Source organism: Ovis canadensis, chromosome 23, assembly GCF_042477335.2.
Source record: "Ovis canadensis isolate MfBH-ARS-UI-01 breed Bighorn chromosome 23, ARS-UI_OviCan_v2, whole genome shotgun sequence".
Taxonomy (NCBI): domain Eukaryota; kingdom Metazoa; phylum Chordata; class Mammalia; order Artiodactyla; family Bovidae; genus Ovis; species Ovis canadensis.
In genome coordinates this window covers 70303424-70328926 of record NC_091267.1, presented here as the reverse complement: position 1 = coordinate 70328926, position 25503 = coordinate 70303424, and the positions used below count along the sequence as shown (strand labels likewise).

The 25503-nt window shown below is 46.2% G+C and overlaps 1 protein-coding gene across 1 annotated transcript in view; it reads right to left on the bottom strand.

The window, feature by feature from the left end:
- Positions 1-12701: 12701 nt before the first annotated feature.
- The window catches only part of ONECUT2 (one cut homeobox 2), a 48180-nt gene continuing 35378 nt past the window's right edge, over positions 12702-25503 (bottom strand). Inside the window, exon 2 of the mRNA XM_069569245.1 lies at positions 12702-14767. Coding sequence (XP_069425346.1) covers positions 14481-14767 — 287 coding nt within the window. The 3' untranslated portion in view covers positions 12702-14480. The remainder of the gene's footprint in view (positions 14768-25503) is intronic.

Sequence of the window (25503 nt, the reverse complement as noted above, 5' to 3'; positions counted from 1 at the left end):
AACCTGGGTGGAGACCTAGCAAAGGTGCCTGGATTTCTAAAGGGCTGGGTTTCTGGAAAAGCTGACTGAGAAGCCCCATGACTGAGCATGGGCTCTGATGGTAAAGCCATTTGCCTGTGACTTACTGAGTCTTTTCTTCCCCCTTTAAAACTAAATAGAGCTGGGGCAAATTCTTCTCTCTGTCCTTCCCCTTCCTTCTCTCATTTTAGTCACTTTCAAAATCATACAGCAACCAACAGCTTGGAAAGAAGGATTCAAGACCCACAGGCCAGCCTGTGAAATTAAAAGGCATTTTTAATATCCAAATTTAACACCTCTGAGTCATCAGGGCCCAAAGGGAGAAAAGAGCCCTAACTGATTTGATCCCAAGAAGAAAAACTGTTGGGAGTTACTGGAACTTGTTTTCACTCACTTTGGTGGAAGGACAGTTTCTCTAGTAAGAGGTCATCGACCAAATAAGAATCTTCAGCACCTGTGCCAGTAAAATATTAATTTGGGTAGAAATATTAGAATAGGAAGGGGGGGAAGAAAGGGCCAGGCTTTTTCTCTGCAGTCCGGGGAAACACCTTCTTGAAGAAAAGCAAAGGATGAAGAAGGGAACTAATGGGAATGCTGGTCAGTTCCGAATCATCTTTATGAAGTTCTTTGGCATCTGAGACCAGAGGGGGCTCAATGGCTCTAGGACTGAGCGAGTGAAAATAAGAGTTGGTGACTGGAGGTGTGGGTTGCAAGAGGAACCAACACCAAGATTAAGTCTGTATCCTCTCAGTTCCTGCCTGCCAAACGCAGACTCTCTTTATCATTTTGTCAGTGGGAAGGTTATCTTCTTGTTTCCGGAATTCCAATTTGCCAGGTATCTTATGACCGCTTGTGGGTTTCTCAGGTGGCGCTAGTGGTAAAGAACCCACCTGCCAATGCAGGAGATGTAAGAGACGTGGGTTCGATCCCTGGGTGGGGAAGATGCCCTGGAGGAGGAAATGGCAACTCACTCCAATATTCTTGCCTGGAGAACCTCATGGACTGAGAAGCCTGGTGGGCTGCAGTCTATAGGGTCACAAAGAGTCGGACACGACTGAAGTGAATTAACATGCACATTATAACCGTTCACGGTATGAAGTTTGCTGGCCCCATTTAGACTTTTGTAACACAGAAAGACATAGTAAAGAGAAATAATATTCTAGCTTCAAGGAAGTATCTGATAATGGTATGACTACCTGTTCAACAGCTGGATGGTCTTTGAAGAGTTAACTCTGATGTCCAGGTAGCAGGTTTCCTGTCATAATCTGAAAAAATTTTTGCTACATAAATATTGGATTCTTTAGCTAAATGCCAAATTGGATCAAAGCAAGGGAGATGGAGGCTTCCCAGGTGGCAACCAGCGGTAAAGAATCTGCCTGCCAAGGCAGGAGACTTAAGAGATGTGGGTTTGATCCCTGGGTTGGGAAGAGCCCCTGGAGGAGGTCATGGCAACCCACTCCAGTATCCTTGCCTGGAGAATCCCATGGACAAGGAAGCCTGGCGGGCTGTAGTCCGCAGGGTCGCACAGAGATGGACACAATTGAAGTGACTTAGCATGCATGCACGCACGCATGCAAGGGAGATGGGGGAAGCCCCCACATCGTATAGACTTTTGAAGAGGACTTTCAAACAGAGATTAAAGTAGGCATTGATGGACCATGTTCTTGGTTGGCTCCATAGCTGTGGTTCAGCCGGTCCTCTAAGAAAAACCAGTAACACGCGCAACACGCATGGTCCCCCAAGAGAGGGGCCAGGCAGAGAGGCGTCGGCATCTCCTTTCCCCTTGTCTATCTTCCAGATCAAAGAACTGGGGATAGCCAAAATATAAACTGGAAACAGAACAACAGGAAAACCCATTCATACCTTTCTTTGTTCTCCAAATAATTGTTTGTAAAAGCTACAGAAGGACTCACTAAACCAGGGTGCAGAGGAAGGGTGACATGGGGGGCTCTGACTTAAATGAGCCCCGCTGCAGTGTGGGACCTGGACCCCCTGCAGCACAGTGATGGCGCAGGACAAGGTGACCAGATGGGCTGGCTGGCAGAGGCCCGCCTGAGGACAGGTGAGCGCCCGGTGGGCGACCGAGGATTCAGGATGGCTACTTTGTCTTCCTGGCCTTTCCTGTAAGAACCGGGGTCTGCCTTCATGCCGGCATGTGCCTAAGGCCAAGGGATCTCAGAGAAGTGTTGGGGTCCAGAGAGTGAGGTGAGAAAGTTTGGATCCATCTCTCTTCAAAGCTGATAGTTATGCAGATCTTGAGGAAATGGCAACCCACTCCAGTATGCTGGCCTGGAGAATTCGATGGACAGAGGAGCCTGGCGGGCTGCAGTCCACAGGGTTGCAAAGAGGCGGACACGACTGAGCAACGAACACCCTCACGTTCACGTGCCCTAGAGCCAAACTCTACCTTCCAGCCCATGACCTTCCTTTCCCAGGCCAGGCCCACGTGTCCCCAAGAGAGCAGGAGGGAAACCCAGGCCCAGGTGAGGCACTTCCATAGTTCTGTGTCTCCAAGGAAAAGGACACCCACCAGCACAAAGCATTGAGTAAAAACCCTTTAATAACAAAATAACATTCACGATGTAGCTACTTCAGTTGTCTGGAAAACTCAGCTTACACTTGATTCAACATATCACTTTCCACAAAGTTTGTTTTTTTTTTAAAAAAAAAGGACATAAAATGGCATAACAAAATATACCTCAAGTTTCATAAGACAAGTATTCTTGGCAAATCCTAGTTAATAAGCCAGACCCATGCGTCTCTCGTAATAAAAACTGTTGGGCACACTCATGTCTCAGACACTCCTGTTTACTTTGGATTGAAAATACATTTGAACGTCGTAGATTCTACAACACCTGCTTCGAGAGGATTCGTGTGTGGGTTTGTGAGGGTGAGGAGAACTTGACTGAAACATCCATTTGATTTTATGGCGGAAGAACATAGAAAGCTTTCTGGAAGATTAAACACGATTGCAATCATAAACGGTCTTAACAAAAATCGACTTAAAATTCTTGTATCCATTCCTGTCTTTGGCAGATTAATAAGGGAAGAAATCAAGACTCTCTATTACAAAGCTTTCATTATCATGATCTACTTTATAAGGCCAAATAAAATGTTTCTTGGCATTATTAATGAAAGCGCATTTTCAGTATATTCTCATGCACAGTCATATGAATGTGCTACCGTGGGTGATTTTCAACATTTTGCAGAGCGGGCTGCGGCCTTCCCACTGCTGTTTCCTAAGCTGCACTCCTATGCAAAATAAAGTGTGCTTGGCAACTGATTTGGTTTTATGTCAAGCATGTTGATTGCGGGAATAGGTATGAAACTTGAGAATGGGCCTCAGGACCCAAAATAAGAAAGAATGAGTTTGCCCGATCCACTGTATGTGAAAAATACTTTTTGAGATATATAGGGGCCTCAGATAATTAGGGAGTTTAAACAAAGGTTTTACTAGACTAGGTTTCAAAACTTCTTATACCCGCTTTAGGATAGATGCAACATTGTTGGGCAGAAAAGAGTAAGCTAGACTCATCTCTCACTCTAGGGAGGAAAATCCACGATATGGGTGCACAGGTGAAGCTTTGAGGAATGCCATCCATCTTTGCCCCCCAAAAACTGGAACAGCTGGTGGAGTTGTCCAGGAAAAGGGACAGAGAACCCAGAGAACAATGAATGATACTGACACCATCTGAACTGACCTGACAGCATACTCCAGTATTCTTCCAGGAAGTCAAGCACAAAGTGGCCAGCCCCCAAGCAAAGACCCAGGAGAGGCGAGTCCTGGGTCGATCTGCACCTCCATACAGGTGGCCAGTTGTGTCTGAGGTCAGGAACAGAAAGTCAGAAGGACTCTCTTGTGGGAACTTAAGAGGCAGAGCTGTTTTTCAGTGCTTGTTTCCAAGCCCCTTTCGCATGGTGTGAGATAGCTGGGTTATGAGAATCTGACTGGGGAATACGAGCTGGCGAACTCAAACTTGGAATGACCCTTCTCATCGCATGTGAACTCGATTTAGTCTGACTCGGTTTGAAATCCCAACAGAGGTCAAGGTATTTTCGAGGTGAGACAGCTCCCAATAAAACCAATATTACCACTGTCTGAGGCTGAACTGTGTACATTTTCACAGTTTAATGTATACACAACCGTTCCACAACCGCTAACAAACAATTTGGCGCCCATGCATAAATAAAGTCCATTGAACCAAAGGGGAAGATCTAGTTCAAAATGAAAAACGTTGCTATTTAAGACCACAATGCATCACACTGCTAAATTTTTAGCCTCATGCATAAAATTATAGCACTGATTGGCAGTTGCTAATTATAATACTACACTGTTAACACAGAACAATTAATTGTTCAGACCAAGTAGCACAAATGTAGAAAATAATAAATTTTTTTTTCAACAGAGCAAATGAACACAGATTGTTTCTTCAGCAAAATATGAAACTGTAAACTTTGGGCTCATTCTGCAACTTTCCCCAATCCAGAATAAATAAAATTCAAAGCGGGGGGGGGGGGACATACATTTTTTTTTTAAAGCTCACCTTTTCGTCTATTACAAAAGCACAACCTAAAACGTATAAAGCTTTTTTTTTCTTTTTTCTTTTTTTAAATCACAGTTACCAAAAGAAACAGTGAATAATTTATTACATACGCTATAATAACATTACTCTAAACACTATTATCTATGAGGTATATCTGAGAAAATTCGGTAAGGAATTGCGCGGTCTGCATTGCCAACATGCCCAGGTTCATATTAAAGCTTTGGAACCGTGAAGAACTAGAAAGGGGAGAAGAACAGGGGAGGCAGAGGAGAGACAGAGAAAGAACCTTTGGTATTAGTACAAATCTCGTTGTTTGCAGGGTTGCATTGCAAAGCACCACAGTACAATAAGCCCACCAATTTACTGTATGGAGGCCCAGTGGAAGCTGAGGTATTCACAGGAAGGATTAAAAAAAAGCACAGAGAAGTCCAGACTGGCTAAATCGTTGCTTTGGTTCAAGCAAGGCACTCGTCCCGTGGTTACATCACACTTTGCAAGTGAAGCATGAGGCTGAGGGGGGGAACTGCTGAGGAGGGGTCTGCCAACCGGGCTGTTTTCTGTGTTCAGGCTGCCATCCGTCTCCCTGCTCTCCCTATTCCAGGGGCTTGGTGGTGGGAAGGCTGGGGAAGGCGGTGCTGGCTTACGGAGCACTTCGCTGCTCAACCACCAGATCGTCTTGGTCTGGGAGAACACCTGTCTCCCAGGTATTCGGAGAATGCTACTTCCAACAGGAATTTGGGAAGAAAACCAAAGCAATTTGCTATCTGAAAGTCAGGCCTTACACCTTTGCCTGGTATAGGGGGTCGGGGGCAGATGGCACTTGGAGCCTGTTTGGACCGGAAAGAAGATTCACATGGGTCAATATGCTACTTGGAAACTACAGGAAGGGATAACTGAGTGTTCCTTCAAGTCCGTCAGTGTAGCTTCTAATTTCCTCTACTAGCTATACTCACACTGATGCATGGATTGGAGGAGTTGACTTGTCTTTTCCCTCCTTAGCTTCTTTGGGTAAATGGTCATTTAAAAAGCTGAAAGAGAACTATGTTAGTTGAAATGCAAAATACTAGTATCCAATAAACAACCATCCAGACTGGAGGCTGATCTTCACTAATGTCTGAAACTCATTTGGTCAACAGTTGAGAAAGATTTCACCTTGCTCATGTACAAATCACTCTGGTGACTGAATCTGAGTGGTGAATTAATCAGTTAATTGACTCAAAAGAAACTTAAGACCAATTCACTTCATGAGTAAGAAGGGAAAAGAGAAGTAAATTTAAGCATTTGTTTCCTAGACTGGCGTTATCGACTCCTCTGAAATTTTGTGGTCATCTTTTGTTCCTAATGAGTAACGTTTCAGCATCCGATGATACAAGGCTTAAACGTCTCTCATAAGTACAGAGGTACCCTCGAAACGATGTATTGTGTCGAGGAAAAGGGAAAAGCTGAATAGCTTAAACGTCCCACGTGTAAATGGTGATCGAATTCCCCTTCTCTGACAAATACTGACCTAAAAATATGCATAACAATTCAACTCAACAGACCAAGAATGAACTTTCTCTTCTCACTGAATCAGAAACTTATCTCTACAACACTCTGGAACCGGGAGGTTCAACAGTGATCTCAATGGAAGAGTGTATACTTCCAGGGCAAAAACCCTCTGTGAGCTCTAACAAATCAAGGCTAACTAGCTTTACAAGCAACTGATCTCATGTGACTTATGTTGAGATTCTAGCTAGACAGATACCAAAATACCTGTGCCTATTTCTGCCAGGTAAAAATGTTCATGACAAGCTCCAAGCCCTCCTTCTCTTGCCAATGTGTGGCTCATCTCAGGCAGAGGCGCATGAGGCATGAATACAGTAGTGGCCCAGAAGGCTTGACTGGGCTTTGCCTCTGGGTCAGTTACTTGCCTTGGCTAACTATTTCAGTCCTCTGGGCCTCCAGGGGCTGGACTAAAAACTTCTCAAGGTCCCTTCCAGCTCTACCATTCAAGGATCAGGATTCCTATCACAGGAAATCTCAACCGTGACAGCTCCAAAGCAGGGAACAGAGGTCGTGGCTGGGACCGAAGGCCACTTTCAACCAGGCTTCTTCATCAATTCGGAATTTCAGGAATCCAGTGACGGCAACATCTGAACGTGCATCCTGAACACGTGGAGGGGACAGCGAACACACGAAGAAAAACACAGAAAACATCCCTTTCCCGATCAGCAGCCACTGTCGCATAGATTAACTATTTCTTTGGGGTATCTGAGCTGTGGCCATACATGCCATACGTCAGAGAGAAGAGTTAAAATTATAAAAGAGCACAAGCAAAATGCAGACCGCACAGAGAAAGAAATCTTTGGTATCTTTGGTGTCATCAACACGATTAAAATTACAAATGGAAAAAGTCAGTGAGGTAGCCTTCTTTGGTTCTCACTAGAAATAGAAAGTTTTTCCTTTTTTTTTTTCTTCTTTTTTCTGCTTTTTTTTTTTATCCTTTTTTGTTTGTTGTTTTACACACACAGAGTTCATTCTTGGAAGCAGCTAGTGTAAGGGTTTCTTTTTGCTGTTCTGATTTTTTTTTTTTAATTTTTCCAGTTTCTGTACAGAAGCCCTGAAATCCAGGCTGGTGAAGCAGGGTCTCAGCATGCGTTTTCTGAATGCACAGTTTCGGGTTGAATAGTCATTGCTTGTCCACAAACTTTGCTCTGTTGTCCGTCTGACAGCAAACAAACTGCAGTGCTTTCTGTTGTTTTAAATAAAAAATATAAACTATATCGTGCACCTTTTGCAGATGCTGAATAAGTTAAATAAATAAGTTACAATATGAAGGCTCTGAGGGCCCCAATAATTAAAAGGTGAAGTTCGCTTGGTACCAGGTGGGGCTGCGAACTTAAATAATTTAATCACGGTTACTTAAATTATTTTCAAAGTTAATTCAAGAAAGAAAAATACCTCAATTTTTTTTTTTTGTAACCTGTATTTCTTCCCTGTCTGTAACAGAATTTCTCTGCTTTATAAAGCAAACCTTCAAGGGGATTCTAAAAGGGATCGCGCATCTCTGATGCACCATTGGTCTAGGTTCTGATAAATAAGCACAAAGAGTAAAATCAGAGTAAGGAAAGATTAAGAAATTATCAAAATTCTATACATTCAGTATGTTAAAAACTAATTTAAATAAATTAATTACATTAATGGTACTTAGCTTGTTGGGTTATAACCCAAAGAGATAACAGGGGCAAAAAAAAGGTTTCTTTCGTCTTCATTTTTCAATGGACAAAACATATAGCCTCTTTCCACAGTCTAAATGAAAATAAAGCAGAAAATTGTAACCTCTGCACTTTCTCACGATCAAAAAGTCCATTTAAATGTGACAAGCATGAAAAACAAAAATCACCATGTCCCTCCCTCTAGCTGACACAGCCCCCCCAAGACCACATCACCATTTTCTCAACCCTGGAAACCAGAGCCCACTTTTTTCTTTATTAGTTTATACTTTGCTACTTTTTCCTTCTTTTTCCTTTTTTTTGGGGTGTGTGTTCTCTTTTCAGGTCTTTGGATTTAGCTTTAGTTAATGAAAGATCCAGAATAAAGCTATTCAACTGAAGTCATCAAGCACATGTGTCATTCTTACACAGACGTGTAAATAAAATGCAAGGTTTCTTGAAAGCTGAGTTTACCTTGGATGTGACCGAATGAGCAGAATTCCAAGTGTAGGGAATAAAGATGCTGGGATGTTTTTTTCCCCCTGCACTTTGGTTTTCAATGTTACAATAAATAATAAAAATAGTGTACACTGTAGAAGTACCACATACATGTGAAACGACCATTGAACATGTATTTATTATAACGGGGACAGTATGTATGGACATATGGAAGTGTCTGTGCAGTCTGGACACTCATAGGCGATGGGTGTTGCTATAAGATGCCTATGAGAATACATGGTGAAAGAGGCATCTAAATCTGTATACACTCAAGCTGAAGACGGTACAAGGATTAGGCAAATGTATCTACCAAGGTTTATGCAGTGGGAAATATCTCTGCTAAGGCTGGAGCAGAGTGGAAGACTTCCGTGGAATGAACAGATCTGTAGCCATGTGTATTTTTCCTCCATTAAAAGGGAATGAACTGGTTAATTCCAGGCAACCAAACTCAACACCGGTAAGGAAAGCTTAGGCTCCAGCTTTTACTTGCTTCCGGCTGTCAGAGCCTTTTTGGTATCTGAGAACAAGGAAGACTTCTGGTCCCCGTGGGGTTCACGGAACAGCCCATCAGCCTCAGCTGTAACTTCAGGGCCTACTTAAGGGAGGCTCTATGTCATTTTAGTACATTCAAAAAAATTTTATAACCAATTCTGAGACTTTCTAAAACAAATAAACCAACCCTCCCTCCCTTTGGCCCTTGGAAAGAAAAAAATCATAGGTAGAAAATAGGCACTGGGACAGCCATATTTAAAGCCACTGTCATTAACTAGATAAGATTCATACAGTGAACTCCAGTACACTTGCTTCCTTTAGTAAGGATTTTGTGGCCTTATTTGAAAACTAGAATCTGCTGTTGCTTTAGAGGCAACTTGGTCTTCGCTAAATGTATAAAGGCTCTCCAGTCTTACAAGTAAACATCAGAACGATAGGCAAACCAACTATATCCCTTTTCTGTCTACCATCTTTCACTCGCTCTTCCTGGTTAGGCTTAGTCTGAACCACAAGGCATTGGCAGCAGCAGCAACAAAAAATCAGCTCTGATTTGTTAGGAATCGTGACAGTTACCGTCACAGTACTTGGGTTTGGGCTTTGGGGTCAACCTTGCTTGACCACATGGATCATCTTTTTCTCTACTTTCTAATATACTCCATTATTCTTCAATAAGACTGGAACCCAGCCTGCTCTTTTTCTATTTTTAAGAAATTCCTATTCCTACTATACAACCTCCTGAAAATCAGAGTTCACCACAAAGGTATACTGTCATGATGCTTCAGGAACAGTACTCAACGGACACTTCTATAATTCTACCAGCATTTTCAAAAGTGGGAAAGCGTCCCCCTGCACCCAGGTGGTAGTCATATTTTTCACAAAGCTGTTTAACTTCAGTATATCAGCATGAATAGGTGGACACCCAGCATAAAGAAAAATGGTTGATAATCTAAAAGGCATTTATGTTTGGCTCTGAAATACATCGTCTGACTTAACAAAAATGTGTGTGTGTGTATCAGATTTACTCCTAATTTTGCTTTTATTTTAGCTAGAAATAAAAATGAGCTTGAATTTCCAGAGCCCACAGGAGCCCTCAGGAAAAGAGATCCTGCAGAGATGATTTCTCCCAAGAGTCAGGCTACCTGCTTATTCCCACCTGTACTGTTAAGTGTTACAACCTATATGCTATTTTACATTTTGGAAAGGCCTTTAAATATTGTGGATGAGTTTTTATTGTTGTTGCTCTTTTCTTTTTTTTTTTTTTAAAGAAATATATTGGCTCTTTTTAAAATAAAAGTTTCCTGGAATGAAAGAACTACATCCTCAGGACAAAAATAAAATTGAAAGCAAAAACGGAGGCAAGCCTATTTCCCTAAAGAAATAAAGAATTTTCCAGCCAATGGCTTTAGGATTTCCATTGTCTCAAGAATGTGAATTTGGTTTGGAATTGTCCCTTCACTCTGCCCTGCCCTTTTCATTGCTGATGCCTGGAATTTTTCTTGGATTGAGGAAATGGATGCTAGACTATAACTAAGTCCAAAGAGTTTTTTTTTTTTTTCTAAAACTGTTAACCTAAAATAAGTTTTTAAATGCTTGAGGAAAGACATAGTGGGTCAAATTCCATTATAATTCAGTTTGCAGGGTTTTTTTTTCTTTCTTTCACATTTTTAACAAATTGAAATTCTGTAGGACTTAACTTTTCAATACACAAATATATAGATACACACATGTATTTATATATGTACGTAAATAATTTTTCAGAAGCAAGCACTTCTCTCTGGTATGGCATTATTTGCTATGAGACATTTATCAAAACCCCAGAGGGAAGTTCTTGCCTTTTTTTTACATTATGACATCTCCCTCTGGTCCCCAGGAACACTGAGGGTATATGTGTCTACACTTGGTTGGACCAGGGTTGAAATCTCAGGCCACGAGGCAGCCTCTTTCAGTGTAGACATCTTCAGAGGACACTAGAGACCCAAATGCTGAGCCTGGCATGCCAAAGAATCACTAACCAAACCAAGCAGGCTTCGCTCCTCAGCCCAGTCTTGGGAAGAACAAGCATTTCCGTTGGCCATGAATCACAAAGTTTCATTAAGGAATGCCCAAGCTGAAATTCGCTTTTATCAACCCAATAGGAGCACTCCCCTGCTGAAACATGCTCTTTTCTTGGTCATCTGACAAAGGAGACATGGAGAATGAGCAAGAGACAAAGCGACAAAGGGCAAAGTCAAGGAACATCCCCGGGTAGGATGAATCATAAAAGCCACGGAAAGTCACTTTCTTTTCGTGGCTCCAGGCTGCCGCCTCTGCAAAGGGAGACCGACGTGGAAGGGGCAAGGAGCTGGCACCACAGACAACAGGTCTTCCAAGCAAGAATCGGGGATCCTCCCTACTCCTTGCCTCGTGTTTGCTCTCCAGGTCTGAGACACCCCTACCCCCCAGCACCGCTGCCTCACCCCAGTGCCAGCCGTGGCTGCACATGGGCTTGTCTAAACAAATTGGTCGTTACCACCCTGAGGAAGCCCGATGAACCTGCTGCAGCAGGAGCTGGACTTCTGCAAGAAGTCTCTTGGTGGATCTACTCATTGAGGGGCATCTCGAACACCCTGACGGGACAGGGCTCCTGGAGAAGACGGGTCTGGGCTGGCCTCATCTCTGTAACTGGTGGGAACAGACCACTGAGCTTCCCCAGCAGTTAGGGAAGACGAATACCTGCCTCCCCGGCCGTGGTGGATGGACATCACTCACCACCCTGATCATGGCTGAGACAGAGAACAGAGATGACTCAAAATACAAATAATACTCATTCGTCCCATGGACCCATTTATCAACACGTTAAAACGCTGAAATGCTCGAACTTGACTTTCAACCCTTCCCAGAAATTTTCACAGAAATCAGAATACTCTAAAGCATCCACACTCTGGGATGGCATGAGAAATGAGCAAAGCTCTGAACTGAGTACTTAAGTGATGAAGCACTTGACAAAAACAAGACATGAATTTGAACAGCAATAACTTTGCGTTATCACCAATGTCAAGTTGAATCTATATATGTATTCATATATTATATATATCTCTTTCTTTAGAAATGCAACTTTACAGCTGAGTTTTTAAAAAGCTAATAGAAAAGTAGAAACTGACAATCATTTTTACATGTCTCCCCCCACCCCCAAATGAAGCCCTGTTAGGATGTAGCAATCACATGAAGATGAGGCTTGTCAATTCCTCTATAAATTCTTTGGTTCTGTGGCTCGGGAGAGGATGCGTCCCCAAGACCCCTACTCCTGACCCTCACTCTCCTTCCCTCCCTTGATGATGAGACTCTGAACACAGAAGGAATCAAGAGTACGGGAGGGTTAAGCAAAGAACATTCAAGGGACAGTATGATTCCCCACGCTCTGCTGAGCAAAGAGAACTGCTCAGTACCCCCAACATCTTAAAGTGGAGTTCCATGGAATCTTCTGAGAGATTCCATGTTGGGTAGAAAGCCATAAAACAAAATGATAGGGAAGCAATAAAATAAAATAAATGACCCTTTCCTCTCATTGCTCAGAAACGAAATTGATTACCTTTACACACAGATCAATGGCGCTATTAGTATTTAAGCCAGGCAAGAGGGGATAATGAACTGAAACAAAGGTGTGAGAAATCCTCATCTTTGGTATTGTAGCTGTTGAGGTTTCTGTTGCTCTGTTCCGTGTTCTTTTGAAAAACTGCATAGGCACAAATTAAAGACAATCTTCACCTTTAAGATTACCGCGTGAGTCGTCGGGTGGAGCAGCAGCCACGGCGGCTCTTCCTTATTTCTCTTCCTGTCTCAAACCCTTTTTAAAAATCTGCTTCCAAAAAATGTCCCAAGAGGTCTGTTCGAACACAGTGTGTCTCGATGTTTTTTTTTTTTTTTTTTTTCTTTCTGGCGTGCTTCCATCTTGTTGGTGGTGGATTTTCATGGACGTCCGTTTTTCTTTATTCATTTCAATGGGACAGTTTTGTTTGTTGCAGAAGTAGGTGCAGAAAAAGTTTCTTTGGTTTCGATTAAGTAACTCATAAAAAAAGTCAGTCTCAAGTGTCTGTAAAGCATCATTGCAGCGTTTGGCTTGCTCTGAACACCCCTGTGGTGCCCACCTGGGGCCATTCACTGGTAAATATGCACATGGTGACCGTCGCAATCTCCTGGGGGTCCTGTGGGCCCTCCTCCACTTGCTGTGGGAAGGTAACAGCCAGGAACCAGAAAGCCACTCGCTCGGTGGCTTGGCTAACATCCTTGGCGTAGCCGGTCCACTCGGCCCAGGGATGAGCCAAATGCGAGCGCTGAAAGCCATTTGGAGTTGCACAGGTTTTCTGACTTCTAAAAGTAATCACAGTATTTTTTTTCAGGCTAGAAAATGGCAAGTAATAAATGTCTTTGGTTTGCAGTATTCTGCTTCTTTGGTGTGCTGTGTTTTTCTCCAGATTTATTCAGCTGTTCTGCTAGGATGATTCAATAATGAAAGAGATTCAGGACTAGATGATGGTTATGAGTAACATGTTTGGTGGTTTGAAGTCTTTTTTTTTCCTTGCTAGGAAACACTGAAAACGTCCCTATTGATGGGATGGACAAGGGAATAACCCAAATCTGAAAGCGTGAGAATGTATTATGTGGTGGTCATAATGCACAATAGGAGGAACCAGGTGATGATGGGTAACCAAGAAGGATACATTTACGATCTAAAAAAATCTAGATCTTTTAAAATGCTGCATTTGCTCTGTATACCGTAAGAGTTAAATTGGCCTCCTGAGTGTGCGTTTTCATTATGTACAAACATAACGTGTAGCAAACTGCAAAATGTGCTTGAAGCCATATTCCCAGTGATTCCCTCTTGACTTCCCAATTGGTGTCTTGAAAATCCAGACGCAGTGAATCCAGAACCTCCCTCACTTGTCTATTTATCTTCGTTGTGCTTGATACTTGGCGCTCAAGTGAACTGACTTGGTTTGTTTTATTTTTTGATGGATCCAAGACCACGTGAGATTTCCAGGAGGTAAGGAAAAGAAAACTGTAAACTGGATCAACTTAAAGCTTTCTAAACCATTCAATGAAAAAGATGCCTGAGTTGGGAAAAAACAGGTCCTCGAATTTTTTTTTTTTAAACTTCCATATTTAAAACTTGTGCTCAGTAATTGTCATTCGGATGGTTTTTTATGTTATGGCTGTGAACATTGGTGAACTACGGTTTGATGAAGCTAAGCACTTGGAAAGCAAATGAGGTCATTCTTGTTGCTAGATTCTTCTCTTACTGTAGCATCTTGGGAACCCAAACTCAAGAGTCCTTATACAAGCCGGAGTCCTACTATTAACTCACGGGAACGCTGACTGCAACAGGCTGACAGGACCCAAACTGGGATGCTGACATTCTAAGCAATCCTGATTGGCTGACACTAGGCTGGAATTGACTTGCTCTAGGAAGGCCCCATTTGGGTTCCTGGGGTGCTTAGCACGCTCGCTCAGAAGACAATGTCCAGTTCAAAGAGATTAATTTTCAGCTTGCACGTGGACTCCATAGCCATTAAAAACAAATGAACAAAAAACACCTGGCCTATGATTACAGCTAGAATAGAAAAGTTTCAAGAGAATTGTGCTTTCAAATCACCAGTGAAGGGCCCCAGCTAAGAATCCGGTGTCTCTTTCCTCTGCGTTTTCTTTGGGTATCGGTTGTCCTCATCGGGAGGCGACTTGTGCCCAGCTGAGAGTCCTTCCGTCACGCTTTGGTGCAAGTGCCGGAGGTGGACGAGGCACCGCCCGCGCTCAGGTCGTCCTGCCACTTCTCCAGGCTGCGGCGCCGGGCGTTCATGAAGAAGTTGCTGACGGTCGTGAGCTCCAGGCCCAGCTGCTGGGAGATGGTGATCTGCATCTCTTTGGACGGGCGCTTGTTCTCCTTGAAGATGGCGAAGAGCGTTCGGCGTTGGAGGTCGGTGAACACCAGGCGGGATTTCTTCTGGGAATTGTTCCTGTCCTTGTTGGGCTCTTGCTCTTTGCGTTTGCACGCTAGAAGGGGGAGAGAAGGAGCAGAGAGTCAGGGTGAGGCTGAGACCCGGCCCTCCCGCCGAGCTGATGCACCGAGAGAACAGGGGACTCGCAGAGGGGATATGGACCAGTAAACTTTATTCTGCGAATTGCCTAGCTGTCAGCAACCAGCCTTCCCAGCTCATCTCTGTGTGATGGAAGACATCTGTTAGTGGGGAACGGAGGGAGGAGGAAAGAACAGAGCTGTTCTACACACCCGGGTTTTTGAACCAAACGCCTGTTGCTTTCTCTTTCACCCCAGACCGCCCACCCCCACCCCCTTAAAACTCTTCATCTGTGAAATCAAGTGTTCTGAAGAAAAGGACCCCTTCCCCTGGGGAAGCCTGGTTACCCGGTTCCTCTTTCAGAGTCTCCCTCTAGAACTGCTGAGAGCTGAGCCACACGACTTTCTGGAGTCAAAACTTAAACGTGGCGTCATTTCTCAAAACCTTCCACCCACATGACTCAAAAAGTTGTGAACAGAATGAAAGGAGCGATGGCATCATCCCAACCCCAAACCCCCTTCCTCTAGACTTTCGAAAAAATTAAAAAAAAAAAAAACCCAAACATATCAAACAGGGAGGGGAAGTCCATGAAAAAGCTGGTCTAACCAGCTGTAATTCGGCTGGTCTGAAGTGAAGCTAGTACGTGAAGACCAGGGCTGAGGTTGGCAGAAGAACCCATATTTACACGGGATTAGAGGCCAGTGTCTGATTCAGCAGCTAGGTCTCCACAGCTGGGCTGCCAGCACGCTTTAATATGCGTCGCTGCCTCCGCCTTACCCTACACGTTCCTGGAAGGCGGGCATCAGGTCTGCGTGACGCTCCCGACGGGCTCCTTTTGGAACCGCGGACATAACTGAATGCTTGGGATACTGAGGACAAGTGGTGTCTTGACTCTTTTAGGAATGTGCACATTTCACAGAGTGGGTCCCAGAAAAGTAACCTCTAAGGGCTAGTACAGTGCATACGAGTCACAGATTTAAACACGAGAACACGCGCTAAAATCACTGGACGGAAACCTCAGCTCATCCAAGGGTTTTGTGTAGCCTCAAGAGCCGACTCATTGGAAAAGACTGATGCTGGGAAACACTGACGGCAAAAGCTGAAGAGGGTGGCAGAGGATGAGATGGTTAGATTATATGGCATCACCGACTCAACGGACGTGAGTTTGGGCAAACTCTGGGAGATAGTGAAGAACAGGGAAGTCTGGTGTGCAGTCCATGGGGTCGCCAAGAGTCAGACACAACTTAGCAACTGAACAACAACAGACACAGCTAATCCAGGAAAGGCGAGGAGGGAGCAGAAGTCTAGCTGGGAGCATCCTTCCCTGAATCAACTGCTACTGGACATTCTGGCCCCAGCTGAGCTCTCCTTGTACTCTTCTGATGTTCCCCAAAGGCGACCTGTCTGGAGTACTGTCTGGAAGCCTTTCCAGACTTCTCAAAGCCCTGATTTGTGAGTCTTGCTTCTGAGCTTAGGGTCAGGCCATTTTTCTCTCTGTATTCTGCAAGAATGAGCTGTAGTGGGGCTGCTGTGGGGTGAGTATCAGGGGAACATCCTTCAAACGGCTGGGTCTTAGGATTTAACCTGAGGAAAAACACTCACAGGAAAAATATTCTGGAAGCTGAACTCCCCGCGACCCAACTGGCCAGCCTCCCTGTTGGATGCCATCAGCCATAAAGGAATCACTCCTGAAACAAGTGAGAAGCTACGAAAAAGGGCAGGGGCAGGAGAGCCCTCCGTAAACCTGTTGGGTGACGGCAGCTCTGCTAAACCCTCTCCTCCTGACTTTTCCTTATCTTACTTCCACAAGCAATCGTGTTACCTTTGAAAATTAAACACAACACACATATGAAAGTGAAAGGCACTCAGCTGTGACTCTTTGTGACTCCATGGATACACAGTCCATGAAATTCTCCAGGCCAAAATCCTGGAGTGGGTAGCCTTTCCCTTCTCCAGAGGATGTTCCCCACCCAGAGATGGAGCTCAGGTCTCCTGCGTTGCAGGCGGATTCTTCACTAGCTGAGCCACCGGGGAAGCCCACATATACACACCTATAAGAAACAATTTGTTTCACTCCAAAACCCTCAGTCTCTTGGAAAGCTTGGATTCTCTCAGATAAAGGGCACTTGCCCTGCAATGGGAACTCAGAAAGGGCTGAAACAGCTTACAGTTACTCTTCTCCCATAGGAACTTCCCAGTTAAGATTTCTTCTTTGATTATCCCTGGGAGGTCACACTTTTGCTGGATTTTGGATATTTACTTTAACCACGTTGGTAAACTTGCCCTCTCTAGTGCAATCCTCCACAACCGTGTTTCTAAAGTTCAGAGTAGGGACTTCCCCGGTGGTCCAGTGGTTAAGAACCCACCTGCCAATGCAGGGGACATGGGTTCGATCCCTGGTCCAGAAGTTTCCATATGCTACAAGACAACTAAGCCTGTGTGCCCCAGCTAGAAGCCCACACGCCCCAGAGCCTGTGCTCCACATCAAGAGATGCCACCTCAGTGAGAAGCCTGCACGTCACAACTAGAGAGCAGCCCCTGCTCGCCACAACTAAAGAAAGCCTGCCTGCAGTAATGAAGGCCCAGCACAGCCTAAATAAAAGATACTAAAAAAACAAAGCTTAATTGCTCAGGGATTATCTGGAAAGCTCGTTCCAACGCAGGGTCTGAGGCGGTCAACCTGGGTGGGGCCCAACAGCCTGCATTTCTAATGAGCTCCCAGGTGATGCGGCTGGTCCATATCCTGCTCCTGCTCGACTACGTCCAGTATTCCTTGATTCACGAACCTAACGTTCCAGGTTCCTGGGCAATATCGCTCTTTACAGCATCAGCCTTGACTTTCACCATCAGACACACCTCCACGACATCACTTCCGCTTTGGCCCCGCCGATTCCTTCTCTCTGGAGCTGTGAGGAGTTGCCCAGCAGCATGCTGGACACCTGCCAACCTGAGGGGCTCCCCTTCCAGTGTCGTGTCTTTTTGCTTTTTCACACTGCTCACGGGGTTCTCGCGACAAGAATACTGGCGTGGTTGGCACTCTCTCCTCCAGCGGACCACGTTCTGTCAGAACTCCCCACTGTGACCCGTCCGTGTTGGGTGGCCCTACACGGTATGGCTCATAGCTTCACTGAGTCATGCAAACCACTTCACCACGACAAGGCTGTGACCCATGAAGGGGAACAAGGATCTGTCTGGCTGCTAGAGTCTCAGAGGAGCACCCGGATGGGATGGAATGTTCCAGAACCCAACACCTGGATTCTAACCTGGGCTCCTTCACCTCCAAGACTTGGCATCTCGGTAAATGACGTAACCTCCCAGTGCCCGTCTTCCTCATCAGCATAACGGAAAGAAGGTGCTCACCTCTGTAGAGGCTTCCGTGAGGCAAAGTGTGTGCATGCCCCCTTCCCTCTGGCTGGATTACCCCAGGAATCCCAAGGTAGGTAAGTGGAAGAATTATTCTTTCTTTAAAATGAAATAAGTGGAGACTTGAGGGTGTAAGTGACTGAGCTAAGGTCACATTCCAGGCTGGCTGCAGGCCGAGGGCAGGCATCCAGTCCTTGAGTCTCCCCACCTTTGTCTTCTACAGGGATGGCACTCACGCCCCTGGCCCCTTAAATAGAATCTATCTGCAGTGTAGCCCCGGAGGTCTGTCCCCAGAAATCCTGACTCTCACTGTGTGGGGTAGGGTTCTGGAATCTGTGCTTTCACAAACCTCTGAGGGTGCTTCTGAGACAGGAGAGCCTGTGTGCTTGACCCCACAGCCAATTCAGGTTCCCAGATAGCTGTTCCCACCCCAGCCTCCCAGGACATGGGTGCCAAGCCCACATCTGGAAGATTCTGAGTCAACAGCGGTGTGCGGAAACCGCCTGATAAGATCTGGCCACATATATTCTACCAACATCGGCTGAGACCCTCAGTCAATTCATTCTCTTTGGGTTAATCACACAGTCCTCAGCCTTCATACCACTATTGATTATTCTTCAGATAATGCTTTATTGGTGCCTTAAAAAAACCCATTAAGAAACTGAAGTGTAGTTAATCTACAATGTTGTGCCAGTTTTAGGTATACAGAAAAGTGATTCAGTTTTACACACACACACACACACACACACACATTCTTTTTCAGATTTTTCCATTATAGCCTGCAAGATATTGGATATAGTTCCCTATGCTGTCTAGTAGGTCCCTGTTCTTTATTTTATATAAAGCAGTGTGTATATGTTAATCCCAAACTCCTAACTTAACTCTCCTTCCCCATTCCCTGTTAACCCCTTGGTAATCATAAGTTTGTTTTCTGTATCTGTGAATGTATTTTTGTTTGTAAATAAGTTCACCTGCATCGATTTTTAGATTCCACATATAAGTAATATCAAATATTTATATTTCTCTGACTTTCTTCACTTACTATGATAATCTCTAGGTCCACCATGTTGCTGCAAATGACATTATTTTGTTCTTTCTTATGGCTGAGGAGCATTCCATTGTGTGTGTAAATGCACATCATGTGTGGCACACATACACACACACACAGACATGCGTCTCACATCTTCATCCATTAATCTGCTGATGGACACTTGCGTCGTTTCCGCGTCTCGGCTGTGGTAAGCAGCGTTGCTGTGAGCGCTGGAGGTGCATCTATCTTTTCAAATTATGGTTTCCTCTGGGTATATGCCCAGGAGTGGGATTGCACAGTCATAGGGTAACTCTATTTTTAGTTTTTTAAGGAACCTCTATACTGTTCTCCATCACAGATGCACTAATTTACATCCCCACCAACAGTGTGGTAGGGTTCCCTTTTTCTCACACCCGCTCTAGCATTTACTACTTGTATTAATAGACTTTTTAATGGTGGTCATTCTAACTGGTGTGGGGTGTATCTGCACTTTTAAGAGGGTACTTAGGCAGTGCTGATGCTGGTCCAAGTTGGCCTGTCAGATTGTATTTGAGGATACATCCATATATGAGTTAAGAGACAAAATGTTAAAAGTTTAACATTCAGCAACCTGCAGAGAAAGAACAGATCAACACATCCTGTGTATTCCTTCCCAAGAGCTTCCCAAAGCCAACAGATCTGATACCAACAAACACAAAGCTTCAGCCTGTGGTCAGACAATGCACGGCAAGTCCAAAAGCTCCAAAGAATGAGGCAGCAAATATGTAACATGCCCAAAGTCCTGACACTTGGCAGCTGCCACTCCGTGATTCCTACAAAAGCAGTTGGTCAGGAGCTGAAGGAAGATACAAAAAGAGGGCAGACATCTGCTTTGCAAGTCTAAGAAAAAGCAGACAGATCAAACGACGTCTGGGAGTTGGCATGAAGGCAGGAACCTCAGAATTTCTCAGACAAGATGTAAAGTCAGCTATGCCCAGGGGCACAGTCAGGAGTGTCAGTGGTTTTGGTGTGAGAACATTGCATGCTACAGTCAAATACCCATCTCACAACAGCTTGGGAAATGCCAAGTAACTCCTGACAGCCCAGGAACATGTGCTAGAAACCCAGCAGACGGTGCTCATCAGCAGTGTGGATGAGCTGAGCTCCTCCCACTCGAGGTAAGCTCTGCTCCTGGAGGGTGGGAGGTAAGCTTGGGCTCCTGCCCGTGCTGGGGTCTGCTGCTTCTCCTCCCTCTTCCAGGAGAGAAGAGAGGGCGTGCCACGGGGCCGTGTGTGTGTGTCTGTGTGTTGCTGGATGGGAGGAGGGAGTCATCCCCCAGCCATTCCCCATCTTCCTTCCTCTCTTGGGAAGTGGTCCCCAAGTGGGCCATGGAAGTTTGAGAGCTTATGTCTATGACAAAGACAAGAAGTCATTTGCGTGCAGTGAGGCTGCCTATTGGGGCTACAGAGCTTTTTCTCCCCTTCTGGGGCAGGAACAGTATCAGCTCAGATGGGTAACACTACCTATCTTTTGAGGTCCACGACCTGGGACCAGCAGATTGCAGAGAGGGAGGTATCTGTGTTCAACAACAGAGGTGACAGCTACTGCCTAAGACAAGTGGACAAGTGTTTCAGACCACCGGGCTCGCAGGGTGAAATAAGAAGGGAAGTGCTGGTTTGAGGCTCAAGCCCTCCGAGATCCCTGAGATGCCCATTCACCTGTTCACTGGTGGCCACTCTTTGGAGGGGCAGAACCTGACAAAGTTCATCTCCAAGCCTGTGCCATTTCCCTGGAGCAGATCTTCCTACACCAGGAGCGAGAGAACTTCTACGACTGGCCCCTTCTCCCTGCATCCCACCAGTGAGGCCAGGCCACTCCTGGGTATCCTCAGGGGCTCAGCTGTCTTCCGGCACCCAGGGCACCTGGCCACAGCGCCGTCAAACACTTGCACGTGGGCAGCCAGGCACATGGCAAGGCTGTACAGCCAGAAGTCATTCCATCAGGAGCAGATTCAAAGGGAGGCGGTGCAGGGTGAGGGACAGCATCAGAGACTCGAGAAAAACATGCAGGAGGCTGCGACAAATGGCACGCATCGGGCCCTTCGCCCGCCCCCCTCCCCCGCCAGCCACAAAGGGCAGAGACTGTGTCGTTCCTCTGACGGAAAAGGCTTATTCTCACTCATCACTTATTTTCCTTCCTGGGACAGAGGCCTCTGGTTTTTGCATGCCGTGAGTGAGAGAGTTCAGTGACTTGTTTAGGGCGCCTGACCCGAGGAGCCGACTCATTTGAAAAGACCCGGATGCCGGGAAAGCCTAGAGGCGGGAGGAGAAGGGGACCACAGAGGGTGAGGCGGTTGGATGGCACCACCGACTCAATGGACATGGGTTTGAGCAAGCTCCGGAAGATGGTGATGGACAGGGAAGCCTGGTGGGATGCAGTCCACGGGGTCGCAAAGAGTCGGACACGACCTAGTACCTGAACGACAAAATGAGCGTCGGGGCTGACAGGTAGGCCCGGAAGCCCCTTCCCCGCTGCTCAGTCCCGAGGGGCCCAGCAGCAGCCCTGCTCGGTCAGCTCTGCTCGCTTTGGAGCTGAGGTCCCCTCCCCCCACCCCGCCCCACGCCACGGGGATTCTGCCCCAAGAATGCAGGTCCCTGCTGAGAAAAAGGGCGGGACAGGCTCCCGTCTGTTGTCTGTTTCTGGGGAACCCGTCCCACGATCCGCTGCAGAATCATGAGCGCCCGAAGGGTCCCGCGAACTCCGGCCTAACCGGCCCTGCCTGAGTCCGCTCAGCAGCCGGGTGGCAGGCGCGTGGCCGCTGCACCTCCCTCCCCTTCCCGGGACCGGACCAAAACAACTGCCGTCTGTCTGTCCCGTCCTCCTGACAGATGTGCATTCTGCCTTCCTCTCCCTCCTGGTGCCGTCTTACGTATCTCCCCAAACCAAATGCAAACGCGGTCTTTCTCCGTGACTTCTCAAGGGGTCCGAAGAATTAAGGGCGTCATCAGTCATTCCCTGCAAGCTGTTACCACACACAGTCCCTTCCACCTGTCGAGTCCCATGGTGGGCAGGTGCCTCTTTTGGGGGGATACTTACCCTACCTGCCTTAGTGGGAAATGGAATTGGGGTGTCTCCTTCCAGTCTAGAAGCTTCAGTCTCGTTAACCCTTTGGCCCACCTCGCAGGGGTCAGGAACTCTTTGCTTGTGAAGGCGGTCTGAGCAGGCACCAGGCTTGTTAGTAGGGTCACTGTGGGTGCGACGCGGCCTCTGGGGCCTGGAAACACCAGCCTCCCAATGCTTGTGCTCTTAGCGCCCATCTTTTAAATTTTTTATTTTTTTAAATTAATTTTTATTAGAGTTGTTTTAAATGTCGTTTCTACTGTACAGCAAAGTGAATCAACCATATATATATGTATATATACGAGTGTGTGTGTGTGTGTGTGTGTGTGCATCCATAAAAAATCCCCTCGCTTTTGGACTTCTTCCCATTCGGTCATCACAGAGACTGAGTCCAGCTCCTTGTGCTATCAGGCTTGTTCTCATTAGTTCTCCGTTTTATATGTAGTATCTAAGGGCTTCCCTGACGGCTCAGTGGGTTAAGAATCCAGCTGCGATGCAGGAGACATAGGAGATGCAGATTTGATCCCTGAGTCGGGAAGATCCCCTGGAGAAGGAAATGGCAACCCACTCCAGTATTCTTGTCTGAAAACACCCATGGGCTGAGGAGCCTGGTGGGCTACAGTCCAAGGGTTGCAGTGTGTGTGTGTGTATATATATATGTGTGTGTGTATATATATATGTGTGTATGTGTATGTGTGTGTGTCCAAAAAATCCCCTCCGTTTTGGACTTCTTTCCCTTTCAGTCACCACAGAGACCAAGCAGAGCTCCCTGTGCTCAGGCTTGTTCTCAGTAGTTACCTGTTTGCTGTGTAGCATCTACAGTGTGGATATGTCAACCCCAGTCTCCCAATGCTCCATCCTCCATTTGAAACTCCCATCTTTCCTGCTTCCTCTCCGTGTGCTGGCTTCTTCTCATGAGCTTTCTGGCCCATTCCAGACCTCCAGGAACCCAGCAGCCCTTTCCAGCTCGGCCTCCCCTCCTAGCCCTGCGCCCCCTCCTCCAGGCTGCACTCTCCTCCCCCCTCACTGCCCAGCATCATCTCCCATGTCAACCAGCTGGCCTGGGAGTCCTGTGGAGGTAGACCTTTCCTTCCAACCCTCTTCCCTGGAAACCACAAACACACAAACCAGAGAGAGGTCATTGAGAACCCTGGGGTGGCAGCAGCAGTGGTGAGAGGGTTGTGCACCCACAGAGCAGAGGAACTGTGGCCCCACCAGCGTGACATGATGCCTGGAGACACTCAAGCAAGGATGAGCAGTGGAGAGCCACCCCTTGCCCCTGCGCGGTACCCAGAAGACACACTGGCCTCAGGTGCAAGCAGAGGAGACTCCTTGGTGTGGTTTCGGCCCCCCGGCTGGCTGATGCTGAAGGCAGCCTGCCTCAGCTTAATCAGGTCAGTGGAAGGCTTAACCCCTGCCAGACTGACTGCATCGCTTCCCCCTGGGAAGAGGGCCATTGAAATCCTGCTTTGAAGTCATCCTGCACAACAGTCTGGGTACAAACAAGAAACAGCTCTGAGGGCAGGCATGGCAAGGAGGGAGCAGGGCAACTGAGGCTTCTAGGAAGCAGGGGCAGGCCCCGGGGGAAGCAAGGCAGCCCCGCAGCAGGACCAAGGCAGGCAGACAGAAAAACTGTCCCCCGTTCTTCCCCTGCCACCATCCCACCTCCTGCCGCCACTCTGCAGGGCCTCCCGGCATGAGATGGAGGCAGTCTGCTCTTCCTGGATCCGGGCTGGTCTGGTGATTCACTCTGGCCAGCAGAAGGGACAGCCCAGGCTTCCAGAAGCCAGGTGACTTAGTCACACTCCCAGAGTGCTAGATGCTGCGTGACAAGCCCAGGCCAGCCTGGGTCTGCCCAGGAACGTGGCCTTGAACAGCAGAACTGCTCAGCTGACCCATGGACTCCTAAGCAGAAATAAACGTCCACGGCTGTATGCAACCAGTTCTGTGGTTCTGTGGCAGGTGGCATCCCTGTGGCTACACAGAGCTGATAAGGAAGCGAAGAACAACTGTCGCCTTCCTGCCCAGGTGGTGAGTCAAATACAGGGTGAAAAGAAACCTCGGCCTGAAGTCCAAGACCTGGTCGCCAATTTTACATTGGCCACTTATCAGCTGCATGACCTGGAGCCTCCGTTTCCTCATCTGTAAAATGGGGATGAATACTAATAGAGTTTTGCCAAGAAAATGCACTGGTCATAGCAAATACCCTCTCCAACAACACAAGAGAAGACTCTACACATGGACATCACCAGATGGTCAACACCGAAATCAGATTGATTATAGTCTTTGCAGCCAAAGATGGAGAAGCTCTATATAGTCAACAAAAACAAGACCAGGAGCTGACTGTGGCTCAGATCATGAACTCCTTATTGCCAAATTCAGACTTAAATTGAAGAAAGTCGGGAAAACCGCTAGACCATTCAGGTATGACCTAAATCAAATCCCTTATGATTATACAGTGGAAGTGAGAAATAGATTTAAGGGACTAGATCTGATAGATAGAGTGCCTGATAAACTATGGAATGAGGTTCGTGACACGGTACAGGAGACAGGGATCAAGACCATCCCCATGGAAAAGAAATGCAAAAAAGCAAAATGGCTGTCTGGGGAGGCCTTACAAATAGCTGTGAAAAGAAGAGAAGTGAAAAGCAAAGGAGAAAAGGAAAGAAGGATATAAGCATCTGAATGCAGAGTTCCAAAGAATAGCAAGAAGAGATAAGAAAACCTTCTTTAGCGATCAATGCAAAGAAGTAGAGGAAAAGAACAGAATGGGAAAGACTAGAGATCTCTTCAAGAAAATTAGAGATACCAAGGGAACATTTCATGCAAAGATGGGCTCGATAAAGGACAGAAATGGTATGGACCTCACAGAAGCAGAAGATATTAAGAAGAGGTGGCAAGAATACACAGAAGAACTGTACAAAAAAGATCTTCATGACCCAGATAATCATGATGATGTGATCACTAATCTAGAACCAGACATCCTGGAATGTGAAGTCAAGTAGGCCTTAGAAAGCATCACTATGAACAAAGCTACTGGAGGTGATGGCATTCCAGTTGAGCTATTTCAAATCCTGAAAGATGATGCTGTGAAAGTGCTGCACTCGATATGCCAGCAAATTGGGAAAACTCAGCAGTGGCCACAGGACTGGAAAAGGTCAGTGTTCATTCCAATCCCAAAGAAAGGCAATGCAAAAGAATGCTCAAACTACCGCACAATT